Source organism: Pollachius pollachius (assembly GCF_949987615.1).
Source record: "Pollachius pollachius genome assembly, chromosome: 18".
NCBI lineage: Eukaryota > Metazoa > Chordata > Actinopteri > Gadiformes > Gadidae > Pollachius > Pollachius pollachius.
Window position 1 is genome coordinate 6,568,835 of NC_136951.1, and position 15,130 is coordinate 6,583,964.

Below are 15,130 nucleotides of genomic sequence, written 5' to 3' on the forward strand. Positions count from 1 at the left end.
AACCGGTGGTGGCCAAACTCAACATGGCCACAAGGGCTAGTAGAAAAAAAGCCAAATCATTAGTACTACTTAATGTAAAGCAGTGATGTCTTGTCCTAGGTTTAGATAAGATAGTACTTTATCATCAATCACAGAAAGGAAATCGTGACTCCTTTAAAAGGCTCTGTTTTTGTAGTTTTCTTAAAACAATAACCTGTGTTTGAAAACGTAGCCTTCCGAGCTACAAATGATTCCTTGCTTGCGAAGGAGCTCCAGTTAACCTTGGCATGACCAGACGTCCCCACTTTCATGGTCAAATTCTGGGGAAAAGTCTTTGTTTCATTATGGCACTAAACTGGAACAGAGGGAAACCAATTTGAGCCATGATGTCCCCATTTTCTCTTTCCTCGTCTTGCTCTAGCGCTCTCTCTCTCACCATTCCCTACCTTACAAAATTACTTATTAAAAGGATAGAGTTGAATGGATGAATCATACGAATAACAGAGATTACCAAAAATACACCTCTTGATCATTTATGATAATGTTATTCAGTTCATATTTTATATTTCATATAAATATATTTCATTCCTCTCAATACATCGCTGTTGGTACAGTAAGGATGTTCATAGAAACAAGTGCCAAGCACTAATAATTGCTGGGTTAAGACATTCCCTGTGTACAACAAAGGCAGCTAGGATAAAATGCTACACAGTTCTAATTACTGTTATAAGTGCCCCAACATACAACATAAATAAGTCTGTACATTAAGTGCTAGGACGTACAACATACATAAGTGCGTACATTAGGTGCTAGGCGTCCAACATACAATAATTGCGTACATTAAGGGTGCGGACGGACAACATACTATAGACTCAAGAAAGTCTTGAGTCTCTTGGCTGAAGCTATCAACAAACCATATCAAGTCTTATCCTCCGCACGTTAACATGATGTACCCTGTAACAACCATTGTTGCCACACACATATAACCTACATCTACAAAGTCTTTGTAATGGAATGGTTGGAAGGAAACAGCACATTCTGAGCTACTGCTGCAAAGTCAAAGCATTTACGGTAGCTAACTGCTATAGACGACCTCGGCTTAAGTGTGAACTTGACACATATGGCAGAGAAATGTTGGTGTGTCAGAGGGCAATGATGATGAGCAATAGTGGATTGCTCATCCATAACTCTGCGCACAAAGGCTAGAGAACAGCAGAACATTTCTGGTGCTGGCAGTCACATTTGTATGTGAACCATGAAACGTTCCACATTCAAGTGGGGAATAAAGCATTCAGGGACAAAACTATTTTGGGGGATAAATAAAAGAAGCTTTAAGTGTTTTTGTGAAAAGAGTGTAATACAATCGTCTATAAGAGCCATGAATTGGATAAACGTCGAGAAAATTGTGAAGTGGAAGGGAAAAGTGAGTATTGGAGGGAGAAGGTGCATCAGAAAGGTTATAAATAAGGCTGTTAGCTCCTAAGAACCAGACGTGGGAACCCTGCCTACTCCCTCGCCTCCATTAGTGCTCCACCATCTTCCTCCCTTGCCAAACATCAACCGCAATTTACACAGTCATCAGTCCCCCCCCCCCCCCCCCATGAATGATAATCCCTTTGGAGCGATTAGATTGACTCTGGTAGGGCAGTGCGAGGGCCAATCAACCAGCCATAACAGCATAACATAACAGCCACACAGCATCTGCCGGCCTGCTTCACACACGCCTGCTCCATTTTAAAGTCCTCCGCAGCTAAATATTTCAAGTAGAAGGTGGGGGTTGTTGGCCGGGGGGAGGGGGGAGCGGGGGGGTAATGGGGGGTCTGAGATGGAGAAATACTTTGGCGCATTAAAAACTGAAAGAAATCCCTCCGCCCGTTGTAAGGGCCTATTGCTGTTTCCCCACTGCTGGAGCTCATCGACGCCTTCGCAGGACAACCACTTTAATTAGCGCGCCGCGGCGCCGCATGGATTTCCGCGCGGAGATTGATAGAAACCCAATGGACAGGACTGTATCAGGGGGCCACCCATGGGGGTCCTTTAACAGCACAGAGAGAGGGAGGAGGGGGAGACTGAGAGAGGGAGGGCGGTCTCTCGGATCCATCACAGGGTCATTACCGGTCACTGAGCGCGGCACGGCAGAGAGACACAGCTAATGCACCGCGGCATGTCGGATCTTCACCAGGCCGCTTAGTCTGGCACTGTAGCCTTGCAGTCGGTGAACATGACTTATTTGCTTATCGACTGATTTATTTAGCCGTTTGGCATCTTCTTTTTTGGAGTAGTGGATTCAGATACGTGTGATTAAGGTGCAGCTAGGGGGTTAGCACGGCTTGCTTACAGGGTCGGCTGTGGACCTTGGAGATCGATCCAGGCATCCATAAGGCTAGGAGTCTAACACCCTTGCCTGTATACCGTCCTGCCCCCAGCTTTAGCCCGCCGTTTGTCCGCAGTGTATTAGGTAAAGTCGATAAAGACACCTAGGTAGTCTCTGAGAGAATGATGTTCAGGCCAATGAGGTTCAAAGACAGGCCAATGCCAGGCGCATGTTTGAATTGAATTGCTCGGGTGTAGATTTATTCTATAAATATCCACACAAATTGCTATTCTCACATGAGTTACACTCATAACATTCATATGCACGTGCACGCGCACTAGGCCTGGCTACGATAGATCATTTCAAGATTTGGATTAACGTTAAGGCTCAGAATGAATATTTGAATATTCATAGAAAAAGAATGTCCCTTCACTCTCCATATCTTTCTCAGGCCTGAATCAGAGCCGGTGGGCACCACTGCTGCAGAGTCGTTTTTATCAATTTATCACTTTTCCTTTCTACAGTGTTATTTTAATTGCGCAAAAAGGGAAAAACAAGGAATTATTTGCAGCTTGAAAAGCGATATTTCCAGTCAAAGAAATCCCTTTCTGTGATTAATAAAGTACTATCTTATCTTTAAAGCTAAGCTAGAACACCACTGCCATGCGTTGAGTAGTATGTAGAGCCTAGCCTGAGGTACTTTTTGTGTTGGATTTAGATGCCTTATGGCTTACTTTTTCATGCCGTGCTGATTGGTTCCCCGACATGGAGCATTCCGTCACTGAAGGACGTCTCTTGCATATAGGTATAATTGTATTTTATCCCTGGGATATCACTGGATAGTGTAATGTAAGCTAACCTTCTACGTGCCGCTCGCAAATATATCCTCCATTGATTACTATTATTTTATAAAAAAGAAGGAAGAAATTGCATTTCAATCTTAGATTGAGCTTTGAATACCTGCAAAAGAATACCCGAATATTAGGGCTCAGCACTAACAAACACACACAGATACATACAGACACAGATCCTTCCAATGTATTCTCCAAAATGAATCACGTTGTTACCCTATTTTATATTCTATTTTGGGTTTTATTTTTGGCCAATGAAAAAAGCTGTATATATTCTCAATGATCCGTATGACAAGAACCTCATTAAGAAATCTGCTCTAACTGTTTTCCCTTTCCAAATGTCCCACGGTTCTTTGGCCTTGTTTTGGAGTCCTTCAGAAATGTGAATCAGGAGTGGGACAGTGGCAGTTCATTCACTCCATCTCTCTCCCCCCCAACTCTCTCTCTCTACCCACCAACGCTCTCTCCCGCCCTCCACTCTCTCTCTCTCGCCCCAACTCTCTCTCCAACCCTCCCCTCCCTCTCTCTCCCACCCTCCCCTTTCTCTCTTTCCCCCCTTTCTTTCTTCCTTCCCTTCTCCATGTCCCTCTCTTTTTCTCTCTCTCCTTTCCCCTCACTTTGTCCCTCTTTCTCTCTCCCCCTCTCGCTCTCTCTCTCTCTCTCTCTCCCCCTCTCTCTGTCTCTCTCTCCATCCCCCCTTCTCCCCCTATCCCCCCTTCCTCTTGACACAGTGGACTCGGCTGTCGCCCGTGCTTGGCCGTGCGACAAGTTGATATTTCATTTGAATTCACGGCGCACTGACGCAAAGACTATTACCCAGAGTGCCGAGCTGTGGTGGCCAAGCAGAGCTAGCACCCCCGAAGCAGTGAAGCACTTCAAAGAAATCAAATGGCTCCCCAAAGTCAACACAAATATAGCCCGGTGTTTTCAGCAGAACCGTGCAGACTTTGTACCACAGGTGAAGTTATGCAATGGCAGAAGCGTGCGTTGCTTCCAGAGGCTTCTCTCTTTCTCTCTCTGCGGTTGGAGATTGTCACGGAAAAAAACACAGATAAGCTAAGGGAATGGGCTACGTGTCCATATTAGGCTGTTCCAATATAGTTTATTGAAGCTGGTGGAGGTTTATGAATATAGATATGGAGCCTTCTCTTCATATCAGGGGTGCGGGGAGATGTCATGGGAATGAGCACTGTATCCGTGCCATATATGTGACGGGAATACGCATCGTTCTGTATGTATTATTATACCGCTTATTGTTTTCCTGCTGCTTAAAGCGGCTGTTGGTAAGATGAGAGTCTTTGAGTGAGAGAGCGGAGGGGAGATTGGGTTTGAGACAAAACAGCCAAAATATTTACATTATTTTGTATAGTAACCTTGGTAACCTTAATATCAAGAGAAGCTTTATTTAGCAAGAGGAAGACTCACAGGCAGGAAAAAAAAAGCAACATATCAAATTGCTGATACATAATATATAAGATATAGGATTCTTTTTTTATATCCTTTATTTAACCAGGAAGGTCCCATTGAGATACAATATCTCCTCTTCCAGGGAGTCCTGGTCAAGATGACCGGTATGATATTTCAGTACAGAGAAAACATGAAAGCTATCACACAACAATTAACTAAAACACAGAACAAATAAGATATCAGAGAGTTAAAAGAATTGTGCATGTTAAATACAGTGACATTTTTCTGTTTAAGATGTTTTTAGATCATTTTTTTAAATATCAAGATATAGAAACCTATTCTCAGAACACTGATATGAAGAAAAGCATAGCGCACACATACACCTCCCAGCCCTCCATACATAAAACGTACAATGACCAAACATGTACAGGCTATGGGCAAACAAACATACACGCTTGTAGATATGTTTCAAGACAAGCGTTTCAGTTTGTCTTACTACTGAAAAGGGAAAAAAAGAAAAATGCAAGCCAAAACGTTTCAGTTTTTCGACAGGCAAAGGTTTGGCTCAGCAACGATCCAACCCTTTTTGATACCGGGGATGGTTGATATGGGGAACACTCACACGTGCACCGGTACAGGCACTCTAATCCAAACTGTATACAGCCTGGAGCGTGACTTGCAGGGAAAAAAAGGGGATACCACACAATAGAAACGAGGGCGGGGAAATAACAAATTTATCTTGGGAAAACCACAGCGTGACAATCATTACACTGCATTAAACAGGGAACGCCTCCTGCATGCTCGACACGAAACATCAGCCCGGGAGCCGAGTGGGGCGTGGAGGAGTGATGGATCATGGGACGGGCGTGTGTTGGTCTGGAGGGAGGGGGTTCCACATGTATGAACAGTGGCAGCACTCTCTTTGTTTCGCCTTACGCCTCCCCCAAATGTAGCTCTTAACCTTTGGCTACTACCGACTCCCACCTCCCATCACTCTACCCCCACCACCACCACCACCACCACCACCTCCCAATACTCCACCACCACCACCACCACCTCCCAATACTCCACCACCACCACCACCACCACCACCTCCCACCACTCCAACCACCACCACCACCACCACCTCCCACCACTCCAACCACCACCACCACCACCACCTCCCACCACTCCAACCACCACCACCACCACCACCTCCCACCACTCCAACCACCACCACCACCACCACCTCCCAATACTCCACCACCACCACCACCACCACCACCTCCCACCACTCCAACCACCACCACCACCACCACCTCCCACCACTCCAACCACCACCACCACCACCACCACCTCCCACTGCTCAACCCTTCCTCAACCTCCCACCCCTTCAACACCACCACTCCACCACCACCACCACCACCACCATCACCACCTCCACCACCACCTCCCACCGCTCCACCACCACCACCACCACCACCACCACCTCCACCACCACCTCCCACCGCTCCACCACCACCACCACCACCACCACCACCTCCACCACCACCTCCCACCGCTCCACCACCACCACCACCACCACCACCACCACCACCACCACCACCACCTCCCACCACCACCACCACCACCGCTCCACCACCACCACCACCACCTCCCACCACCACCACCACCTCCCACCGCTCCACCTCCCACACCTTCAACACCACCTCCACCACCACCTTCTACCCATCCTCCACCACCACAACTGCCACCACCTCCACCACCCCCTCCCTCCTCTAAACCACCAGCCACTGCTCCTCCACCACCACCACCTCTCCCCGCTCCACCATCCCCACCCCTCGCCCACCCAAAGACAGTCGCTCACGGTAACAGCAGCCTGGCGTTTTACAGCATGTGGAGTTAGAGCTGATGCAAGCAAAAAAACATAAAACCTCCCGGCTGCTACTTTGTGTGTGTGTGTGTGAGTGTGCGTGTGTGTGTGTGTGTGTGTGTGTGTGTGTTCAGTTCAGTGTGTGTGTGTGGGGGGGGGGGGGTCTGTGTGTGCATGCATGATGTATTACATCATTGAGTGTGTGTTCGCACAGATTTAAGGCGCATGAGATTAAAAAATATTCTCAGGACAGATATGACATACTATCGAGTTGAGGTTTCCCATCATGCAACACTGAGTTATTGCACACGCTGGCGTTGCGATATTGAAATGAGGTACTTTTATTTCCTTTTTTATGCACTTATAACCTGATGATTTAACTCTCATTAATTAAACAGTCGAATAGGGCAGTCATTTTCGACTCATGGCCAACGCATGGAGCAGCGGAAGAAAAGCATCCTAGTGAGTTACGATAAAAGCTTATTTTACAACATCTGTTGCACTTGAAGTACAGCTGGGGTGAATACGGCTGAGCTGGGGCCTGTGTGTGGGGAGGGGCGGTACATCTAAACACTTTAAGACCCGGCACCTGTAATTGTCAGTGAGCTACTGCCAGGATTAGACAGCATGTAGTAAATGCCAAAATTAAATCATTACACATTTTGTGACCTCAATTAATCAGTTTTCTGATTGTGAACAATGAAGGAATGAAGGTCTGTTCAAGGTAGAGGAGAGGTAGAGGACTGGATGAGGAAAGCCCCTCTATGTATGGAGGCTAGGCTGGAGAACTGCACTTGGAGGGGCATTAAGGTACCACTTAAAGGTGTGTTTGTGTTTATATTCCGATATACATACACAGCAAAGGGTGAATCAACGGAATGAATGGAAAAAGGAATGAATGGATGGCTGGCAAGCTGTAGAAATTCACTTGGAGATATACAAACTGGATTAACCTTTAGATGTTAGTAACCACCTATTACTGCGCAAAAGTTCTGGTATTTTACCTCGAGGGAACCCGCAAATTAGGCGAATTTGCTTCATCCGAGCCATTGGCTTGGGCGGCGACTTTGTACGCATTCTATAATCAGAGGAGAGGGAGAGATTGATGACTAGTTGAGTATTCCTCTCCACTCACATTAAGAGTTCCATTAAGACCTGATACCATGCTAATGCTGCTAATCTAATACTAGCATTCATGATCTCAGTGATTACAAAGTCCTGTACGAACCGTTTCCTCTGTAAAACAGCGACGTATATTCAATGTTATCGTAGAGAGCAAGTGAGGGTGTTGGGCCTTACATAGGCATTGTGCTGTACTGATGGCACATATTTTGTTTCACTTTACTTACTTTGTATACATTTTCTTACTTTGTTCTACTTTACTTACTTAGTTAAAGTTTACTTATTTTCTTAAGTATTTATGTTATTTAGAACTTTATAAGGGTTCCTATGTGAGTATTGTGTTTAATATAAATAATGTGTTTAGCATAAGTATGTAACTAATGTGTTTAGCATAAGTGTGTAACTAATGCGTTCAGTATTAGCATGTAACTAATGTGTTTAGTATTAGCATGTAACTAGTGTGTTTAGTATTAGAATGTAACAATTTGTTTAGTATGAGCATGTAACTAATGTGTTTAGTATTAGAATGTAACTAATGTGTTTAGCATTAGTATGTACCGAATGTGTTTAGCATTAGTATGAATGTAACTTATGTGTTTAGCATTAGTATGTTACTAATGTGTTAAGTATTAGTACGTAACAAATGTGCTTAGTAGTGTGTAAGTAATGTGTTTAGTGTAAGCATGTAACTAATGTGTTTAGCATTAGTATGTAAGTAATGTGTTAGGGGTTGGACATAATATCAATACGGCGGTATATCATCGCCCTTCTTCGTGCAATATGAAAATTGATACACTGGTGCATCTATAATAATAATGAAAAAAATCTATATTATTCATAGTCATACATATATCGTAATGTATTGTTATAGGATTGTCCCACATTATATCAATTATCGCAGAATCGCTGTATCGTGAGATTAGGTATCACGCACTGTATCGTGAGGTAGCCTACCCTGTGATTCCTACCCCTGGTTAGTAGGTAATTTATGTGTTTAATATTAGCATATAACTAATGTGTTTGATATTAATGTGAAAAGTAATAATATGTACCTAGTGTGTTAAGCATTAACCTTTAACTAATGTGTTTATTATAAGTGTATAACTAATATGTTTAGGCATATAACTAATGTGTTTCGTATAATTATAAAACTTATGTTTTCAGTATAAGTATGTAACTAATGTTGAGTGTTGAGTATTAATATGTAAATAACCTCTCTGTGGCAAAACAACAAAGTAAACAGTCAGGAAGGAATCTAAAATATGCTAAGCACACATGGTTGAAGTGAATATTCGTTGATCGTATCGCAATGTAGAAGCCTGCACAAAATAGAGTGTGCTGCACACACCAGAGACGCAAACACCCTTCACACACACACACACACACACACACACACACACACACACACACACACACACACACACACACACACACACACCTCCTTATCATCGGAATAGCAATAACTCACTCTGCACGGTGACCATGACAGTAATAGAGTTATGTCCGTGAATGATAGTATGAATGTATTATTATTTATTACCTGCTTTATCCGATTATGATTTCCCTGTAAAAATATAAAGAAAATGTATATGTGGATACATTTTGTGCATAAATTTTCTTCAAAAACTTTTTAAAAAAAAAAGAAAAGCGGCATAAATTGGTAAAAAACACTTTAGAGGATTTAAAAGAACTGGTACACAAATTTCACATAACCAAGTGCAAGACATCCTGCACATGAGACCAAGTATACATATACATATACCATCATATTAGTTTTTTATCGTTAATATAAAATAAAAGTCATTCTAAAATGTGTATTAGTTGTGTATAAAGTTCTAGGATACATTCTAAAAATGAGTTTATTACTTTAGATTTTTTTTCTATGCATCCTAAATTCCCTATTCCCTGCAGGTTTAACTTTGAAGAGAAGCCATAGAGAAAATCAACTAATTTATTATTTCCCCTTTTCTACTATTTCCCCGTCTGCTATTCAAGCCAACGTGTTTTAAAATACTAACTTTGAGATATTTTTTCTCATTTTCTATGTCTATCACTCTCTGCCACATTGACAATAAACTCTTTGTCTCCCTCTGTCTTTCTTTCTCGCTCGCTACCTCTGTCTCTCTATCCCATTCTCTCTCTCTCTCTCTCTCTCTCTCTCTCTCACACACACTCTCTTCCTCTCTCCCACTCTCTTATCAATTCAAAAAAGCTTTATTAGCATGGAAAATAAAGTTGTCCTTGCTTATTCCGAATCTACTGGTGAATATTCATTAAAAGTAAAACGGTTGCAATATTACATACTGTCTCCATGACGCAGTAAAAACCAAAAACAAACAAATCACCAATCTGCCTGACAGCACCGACTGCCTCATCTAATCTCTATATAACGTGTGCATTCCAAACGCTGTCTCCATTAAACCGCTACTTGGCCCTACTTTAATCGAACCCTGTCGGATTTCAGCTAACAGGTGTTGGAATGCGCACACACACACCCGCCCCCAAATTAGTCATCATCAGCCCGTTACGATGGGTGTAAGGAGGTCATGTTCCCCACGCGGTGTTCAACATGGCTCTCTGTCAATCAAAGGGCAGCCCTCGGTAGCGGTTACGTACACTGCAGAGTAGGCGCGCGATGCTGGTGGTTGAAGAGAACCAAGCACACACGGAAAGCGTTCCATTAACGGCGTGAATTACCACTCACCGTATTGTATATGTTTGCCTGAGCTGAGGTTTTATTCATGCAGGGGGAATGTGTAGAGTACTAGCACCCACTAGTGCTGTGAGATCCCATCATCTCCATGGTGGAGTGGGACGTCTGTACTGATTCTTTATTGCCCTTCTGGTTTGACTGTTGGGCTGTAGACTGCAGCATCTCAGTAGTACTTCACGAATGGTAGCAGCACATAGTGTTAGTCGTACTAGATCAGTATTGGATGGGAAGGAGTAGTTTTAGGAGATGTAGTGGTACCACAAAAACAGTAAGAGTACTCTCTGCATTGCTAAAGGCAGTTTCCTAGTGCTGTAGTATTAGACGAGAGTGGTAGTACTTGTGAGGAAGTACTAGAGCAGTAATAGTTCAGTTCAAGAACCCAGGTATCAGAATTATTTCAGTAGAACTAGAACTGCAGAACTAGAGCGTTAATAGAACAGCACTATTAATATTTAATACTACTTAATAATAATACCGTACTTGGAAATGAAGTAACACCCCTGCTGGTATACTTCTAGGTCAGCAGTGCTAGCACTAGTAAAATCTGCGAAAATGAATGCTAATATAGAAACACCAAAATGTACGGAGGAGTGGCACGACGAACAGTGGTTGCATGAAGCCAACAGTGTAAAGTCTATTTTATTTTATTTTTTTAAGACAAAGCTTTCTCACTTCAGGTCAGGCCAGGATCAGCAACACAAGAAGTATGGCTGAATGCATTTTTTACCTCTAGAAAATGTTTTGTGCCACTGATAGGGGTACTTTGTTGAAAGAAATATCTCCAAGGTAGGACATTAGTGAAGAAAAGTCTGAGTACATGTACTAGTACGAATATGCTATTAGTCACTGAGCGCAGTGGTTCTCAGACTTTTCTTCACCAATGTCCTACCATGGAGATATTTCTTTCAGCAAAGTACCCCTTTCAGTGGTAAAAAACATTTTCCAAAGGTAAAAAATGCATTCAGCCATACTTCTTGTATTGTTGAACCTGGCCTGACCTGAAGTGAGAAAGCTTTGTCCTAGAAAAAAATCGACTTAACACTTCAGGCTTCATGCAACCACCGTTTCATTTTTCATTATTTTCATTCTTTCTCTGTGTTTCTCAACATCCCCCACCCTCCCGCAATCCTTCAATGTACCCCTAATTGACAAACACCGATATAGCAGATTTTTGTATCCACAGCCCCGTATGGTGTTTACACAATGCCCCAATAAACACCAACAATGGCAGCAGACTGCCAATCCCCTTGGCGGTTGATGGTAGTTTCTTGTTTCTGATGTTGAATCAGTGTACTTATGGTCGGTGTTGGTAGTGGCCGTGTTCAAGCCCCTTAAGAGTGGGTAGAAGGGAGCATCTTGCTCCAGGATGCCCACAGGTGGGGTAGGGGCCAGGGCAACATTTGGGGATCAAACCCCAAACTAATTGGGATTCAAAACACCCTCGCCCCTAGACTATCCCGCCGCTAACCCTTTACCTTTTGTGGTGTTTTGAGGTAAAACTTCTGACTGCGACAAATTGAAGGATTGTGTTCTCCCACCCCCCCCCCCCCCCCCGACCTTCTTGAGGTGGAGGCTGCTGCCTATTCCTGTGCCCTCACGCTCTCCTCCTTTTCGCTCGGAATCTTTTGTTGGTCGTGTTTCAGACTGAACGTTGGAGCAACGTTCAAGATCGCTCCGGGTGAAGGCTGACCCAGCGCTGCGCTCGGGGGATATTGTATTCAACACCAGGCTTGTGTTTATCCCCCTTTGGCCGTCCACCATCCCTTTTGCAGCTAAACAATCAAGCCATTTATTTTAGATTGACAACTTTCTACATTCTCCCGTGTCCATTATGCACTAGGATTGTTTTAGATGAAAGGGTGGGTGCATAAATCACGGCATGAATCAGATAGTTTCAGGGTGAGTTTGAGATAATTGGTGGGGTCCTTAATAAGCCGGTGAAGGCTATGGGTGAGCGATGGATGGCTTTATTAAACGAAGGCGATGGCAGGTGGTGCGACGGCCCTTTTGTTCTGCGACTAAGTGCTTCATCTCATTCCTCAACCTGATGTGCTGTCAGCTTGATCTTATGTTCCGTAACAGCAAATTATACCCACTCAATTAATGATGACAAATTTGTCTTTTCCCCTCTGCAGTGGGTAATGTATACAATATAAACCCTTTCAAAGAGCTAAACATAGGCTACTTCTAATAAGTGGGTAATGGATTTTGGGATTGAGGCCCCTTCAGACATTGTTGTTGCATTCTGTGTCACAGGTTGGTACATCAAATGTGTGTGCATGTGTGTTGTTGCTTGTTGGTGAAATGGAGTGGGTGAGAGGGATGCAGGCTATGCTGTGTGCATGTTGGGCTTAATGGACACCGAAGTGTAGGCGTCGCAGAGATAGAGGCTCAACTTTGATGCTTTTTTTATGATTTTGGATGGAGAGGGATTTTTTTTTTTTTTTTTGCGCCATGATGCCCAGTTTTTTTTACGATGAATCCATACATTTGATTATGTAAAGAAAAGAAGGAAGATGCAATTTTGTATCGCAGGAAATGGCTGTTATGTGATAGCCCACAGTGCGCTAAAGAGGTAGAAGAAATCTGCGATAGTTTGTCTGTCCTGCGATGCGCATAATGTTGCATTTTAAATGAACATTTGCTTCAACCCAGAAACTAAAAAATCCCCATCAAGTATATAAACGTCAATCATTACGACACAATAGTTGGCCCGACAATAATAATGAATCCAATAAACGTGCACGTCTATGATCCAGTTATCCAAAATCTGCTGCATGTGTGATCATGTGGGAGCGAGAAAAATAATCTCCATGCAGCCAACGGACCATCATCTTTACGTCGCCCACTGTGGCTCACCGACCCATCGTTGCTCCCACTTTGTCGAAACATAACAATCATGCATGTTTTTTTTCACCAGACTTTGCATGTCCACTCACCCATGTCGATGCATCTGGTTCACAACCACCTGACGTCCGGTGCACAGCTCAAGACTTGGTCCCCCGGTTGTGTCCTCCCAAGAAGTCTCGCCGCTCACCGTTGACGGTGGCGACGCAACGCAGCAGGCGTCTTTTGCAGACGGACGCGCACACTGGAGCGGGTTCACCTGCTCTTCTTCCTTTGGGGGATCGGTGTGGACGCGACGCGGAGCCACGCCGCGCGGGTCCGCGGACCTGGTGCTGCACAACACCGCACTTATCACGCATAGAGCTGCACAACTTTTTGGAAAAGGACGCGTGTTCGCGAACCGTTGTCGAGAGAGAAACGCAGCGTCTAACTTGAGACGCAGATGGGGAGTTATCCAGAAATTAAGCGCTCTCCCTGGAAACCCAAGAAATCGGATATATGCCCAAAGAATTGTCAAATAAAGCGGCAAACAGACATAAAGAAAAGTAGCGCGTGGACAGCCCTTTTTTTCATTTCTTCTTTACGGGATGAAGGCTGTGGAAAAAGGTGTGCAAACATCCAGTAGGAACAGAAGGCTGGGATCTGTGCAGAGAGGAGGGAGGTTTGCAGCCAGTGAACGCTGGTGATGTGAAGACACTGTGTGTGTGTGTGTGTGTGTGTGTGTGTGTGTGTGTGTTCGCGCGCGTGTGTGCGTTTTCAATGTGTGTGTGTGTGCGAGGGGTCTGTAAGCGGGAGACGTGCACCCTGCTACGCTATGGGGGCGCGCGTGTGTGTGGGAGAGAGACAGTCAGAGGGGATGTTGGCGGAGATGGGGAACGACAGGCAGTGGTGTATATTGGCAGGATCATGAATGTATGCGATATGTGTTTTTATGCCGTAGCTTTTTGCTGCTGTTTTGCTTGCTGCTATAGGTTTCTATACATATATATTTATGCAGTAGTATGTGCTGATAATCTATTTATATAGCCCACCTGTAGATAATGTATACATGTTTATAATTGTAGGTTTTTATATGGACCTACAAACATAAAATAGCATAAAATTACATAACACGTGTATTTTAATGAGTGTATATATATATATATATATATATATATATATATATATATATATACAGTATATTTGCATTATTGGCTGATATTCTATTTATATAGCCTTCCTATACATAAGATATACATTTAAGTTTATATATATATACTACCCATCATCACATATGTATAGCTATACGTATGTATAGTCTGTCTGTAGAACACAGGTATGCAAATGCATTTCTATGTGTGTGTGTGTGTGTGTGTGTGTGTGTGTGTGTGTGTGTGTGTGTGTATATATATATATATATATATATATATATATATATATATATATATATATTAACATCCACCTTTCAGTGTGACCATCACATCTTGGCCAAAACTCACACCGATCTCTGCCCACGCCGATTCTGCGTGTGCAGGTGCGGCCGTCATTATCGCGGCGCAGAGGGGGACGCCAGTTCGCTCCCCAACACCTCGTGGCGATTACAGCGAGCGGCGGTCTAAATGAAAGACCCCCGGACAGCGGAGGAAGGGAGTCGTGCCGGCAGATTGGCTGATGGGCTTAGCCAACTCTTTCTCATCGCCAGAGAGAGAGAGTGAGATTCTCATTTCCTCACTGCTCCCTCCCTCCAGGCAGGGCCAGATGTTTCAAACGGAAGAGATGGGGGGGGGGAGGAGGAGAGAGATGTTAATATTCTCACTGTTCACTCCAAGCACGGCCAGATGTTTCAAACTAAATATAGCGTATGGACGGACGATAGACTAAATTATCTTACAGAGAGGGAGATAATTAGGTTTTCAACAGCAAATAAAATGCTACAATTTCATATTCCATGAGGATATAGGGCAAAAAAGTATAATCTACAATAGTGATATATGGAGAGAAGGGCCAAAGCAACTAACAAAAACAAAAAACGGCCTATAATAGGCCTACATTTACAAACAGGACAT

At 43.7% G+C, this 15,130-nt stretch overlaps 1 protein-coding gene across 1 annotated transcript in view; it reads right to left on the reverse strand.

Moving 5' to 3' along the window:
* The window catches only part of LOC307089552 (leucine-rich repeat transmembrane neuronal protein 4-like), a gene marked incomplete at both ends in the record, with an annotated part of 54,658 nt that extends 40,047 nt beyond the window's left edge, over positions 1 to 14,611 (reverse strand). Inside the window, 2 exons of the mRNA XM_079755899.1 lie at positions 13,276 to 13,417; positions 14,564 to 14,611. Of these exons, the coding sequence (XP_079612025.1) occupies positions 13,276 to 13,417; positions 14,564 to 14,611 (190 nt within the window). The remainder of the gene's footprint in view (positions 1 to 13,275; positions 13,418 to 14,563) is intronic.
* Positions 14,612 to 15,130: the final 519 nt, after the last annotated feature.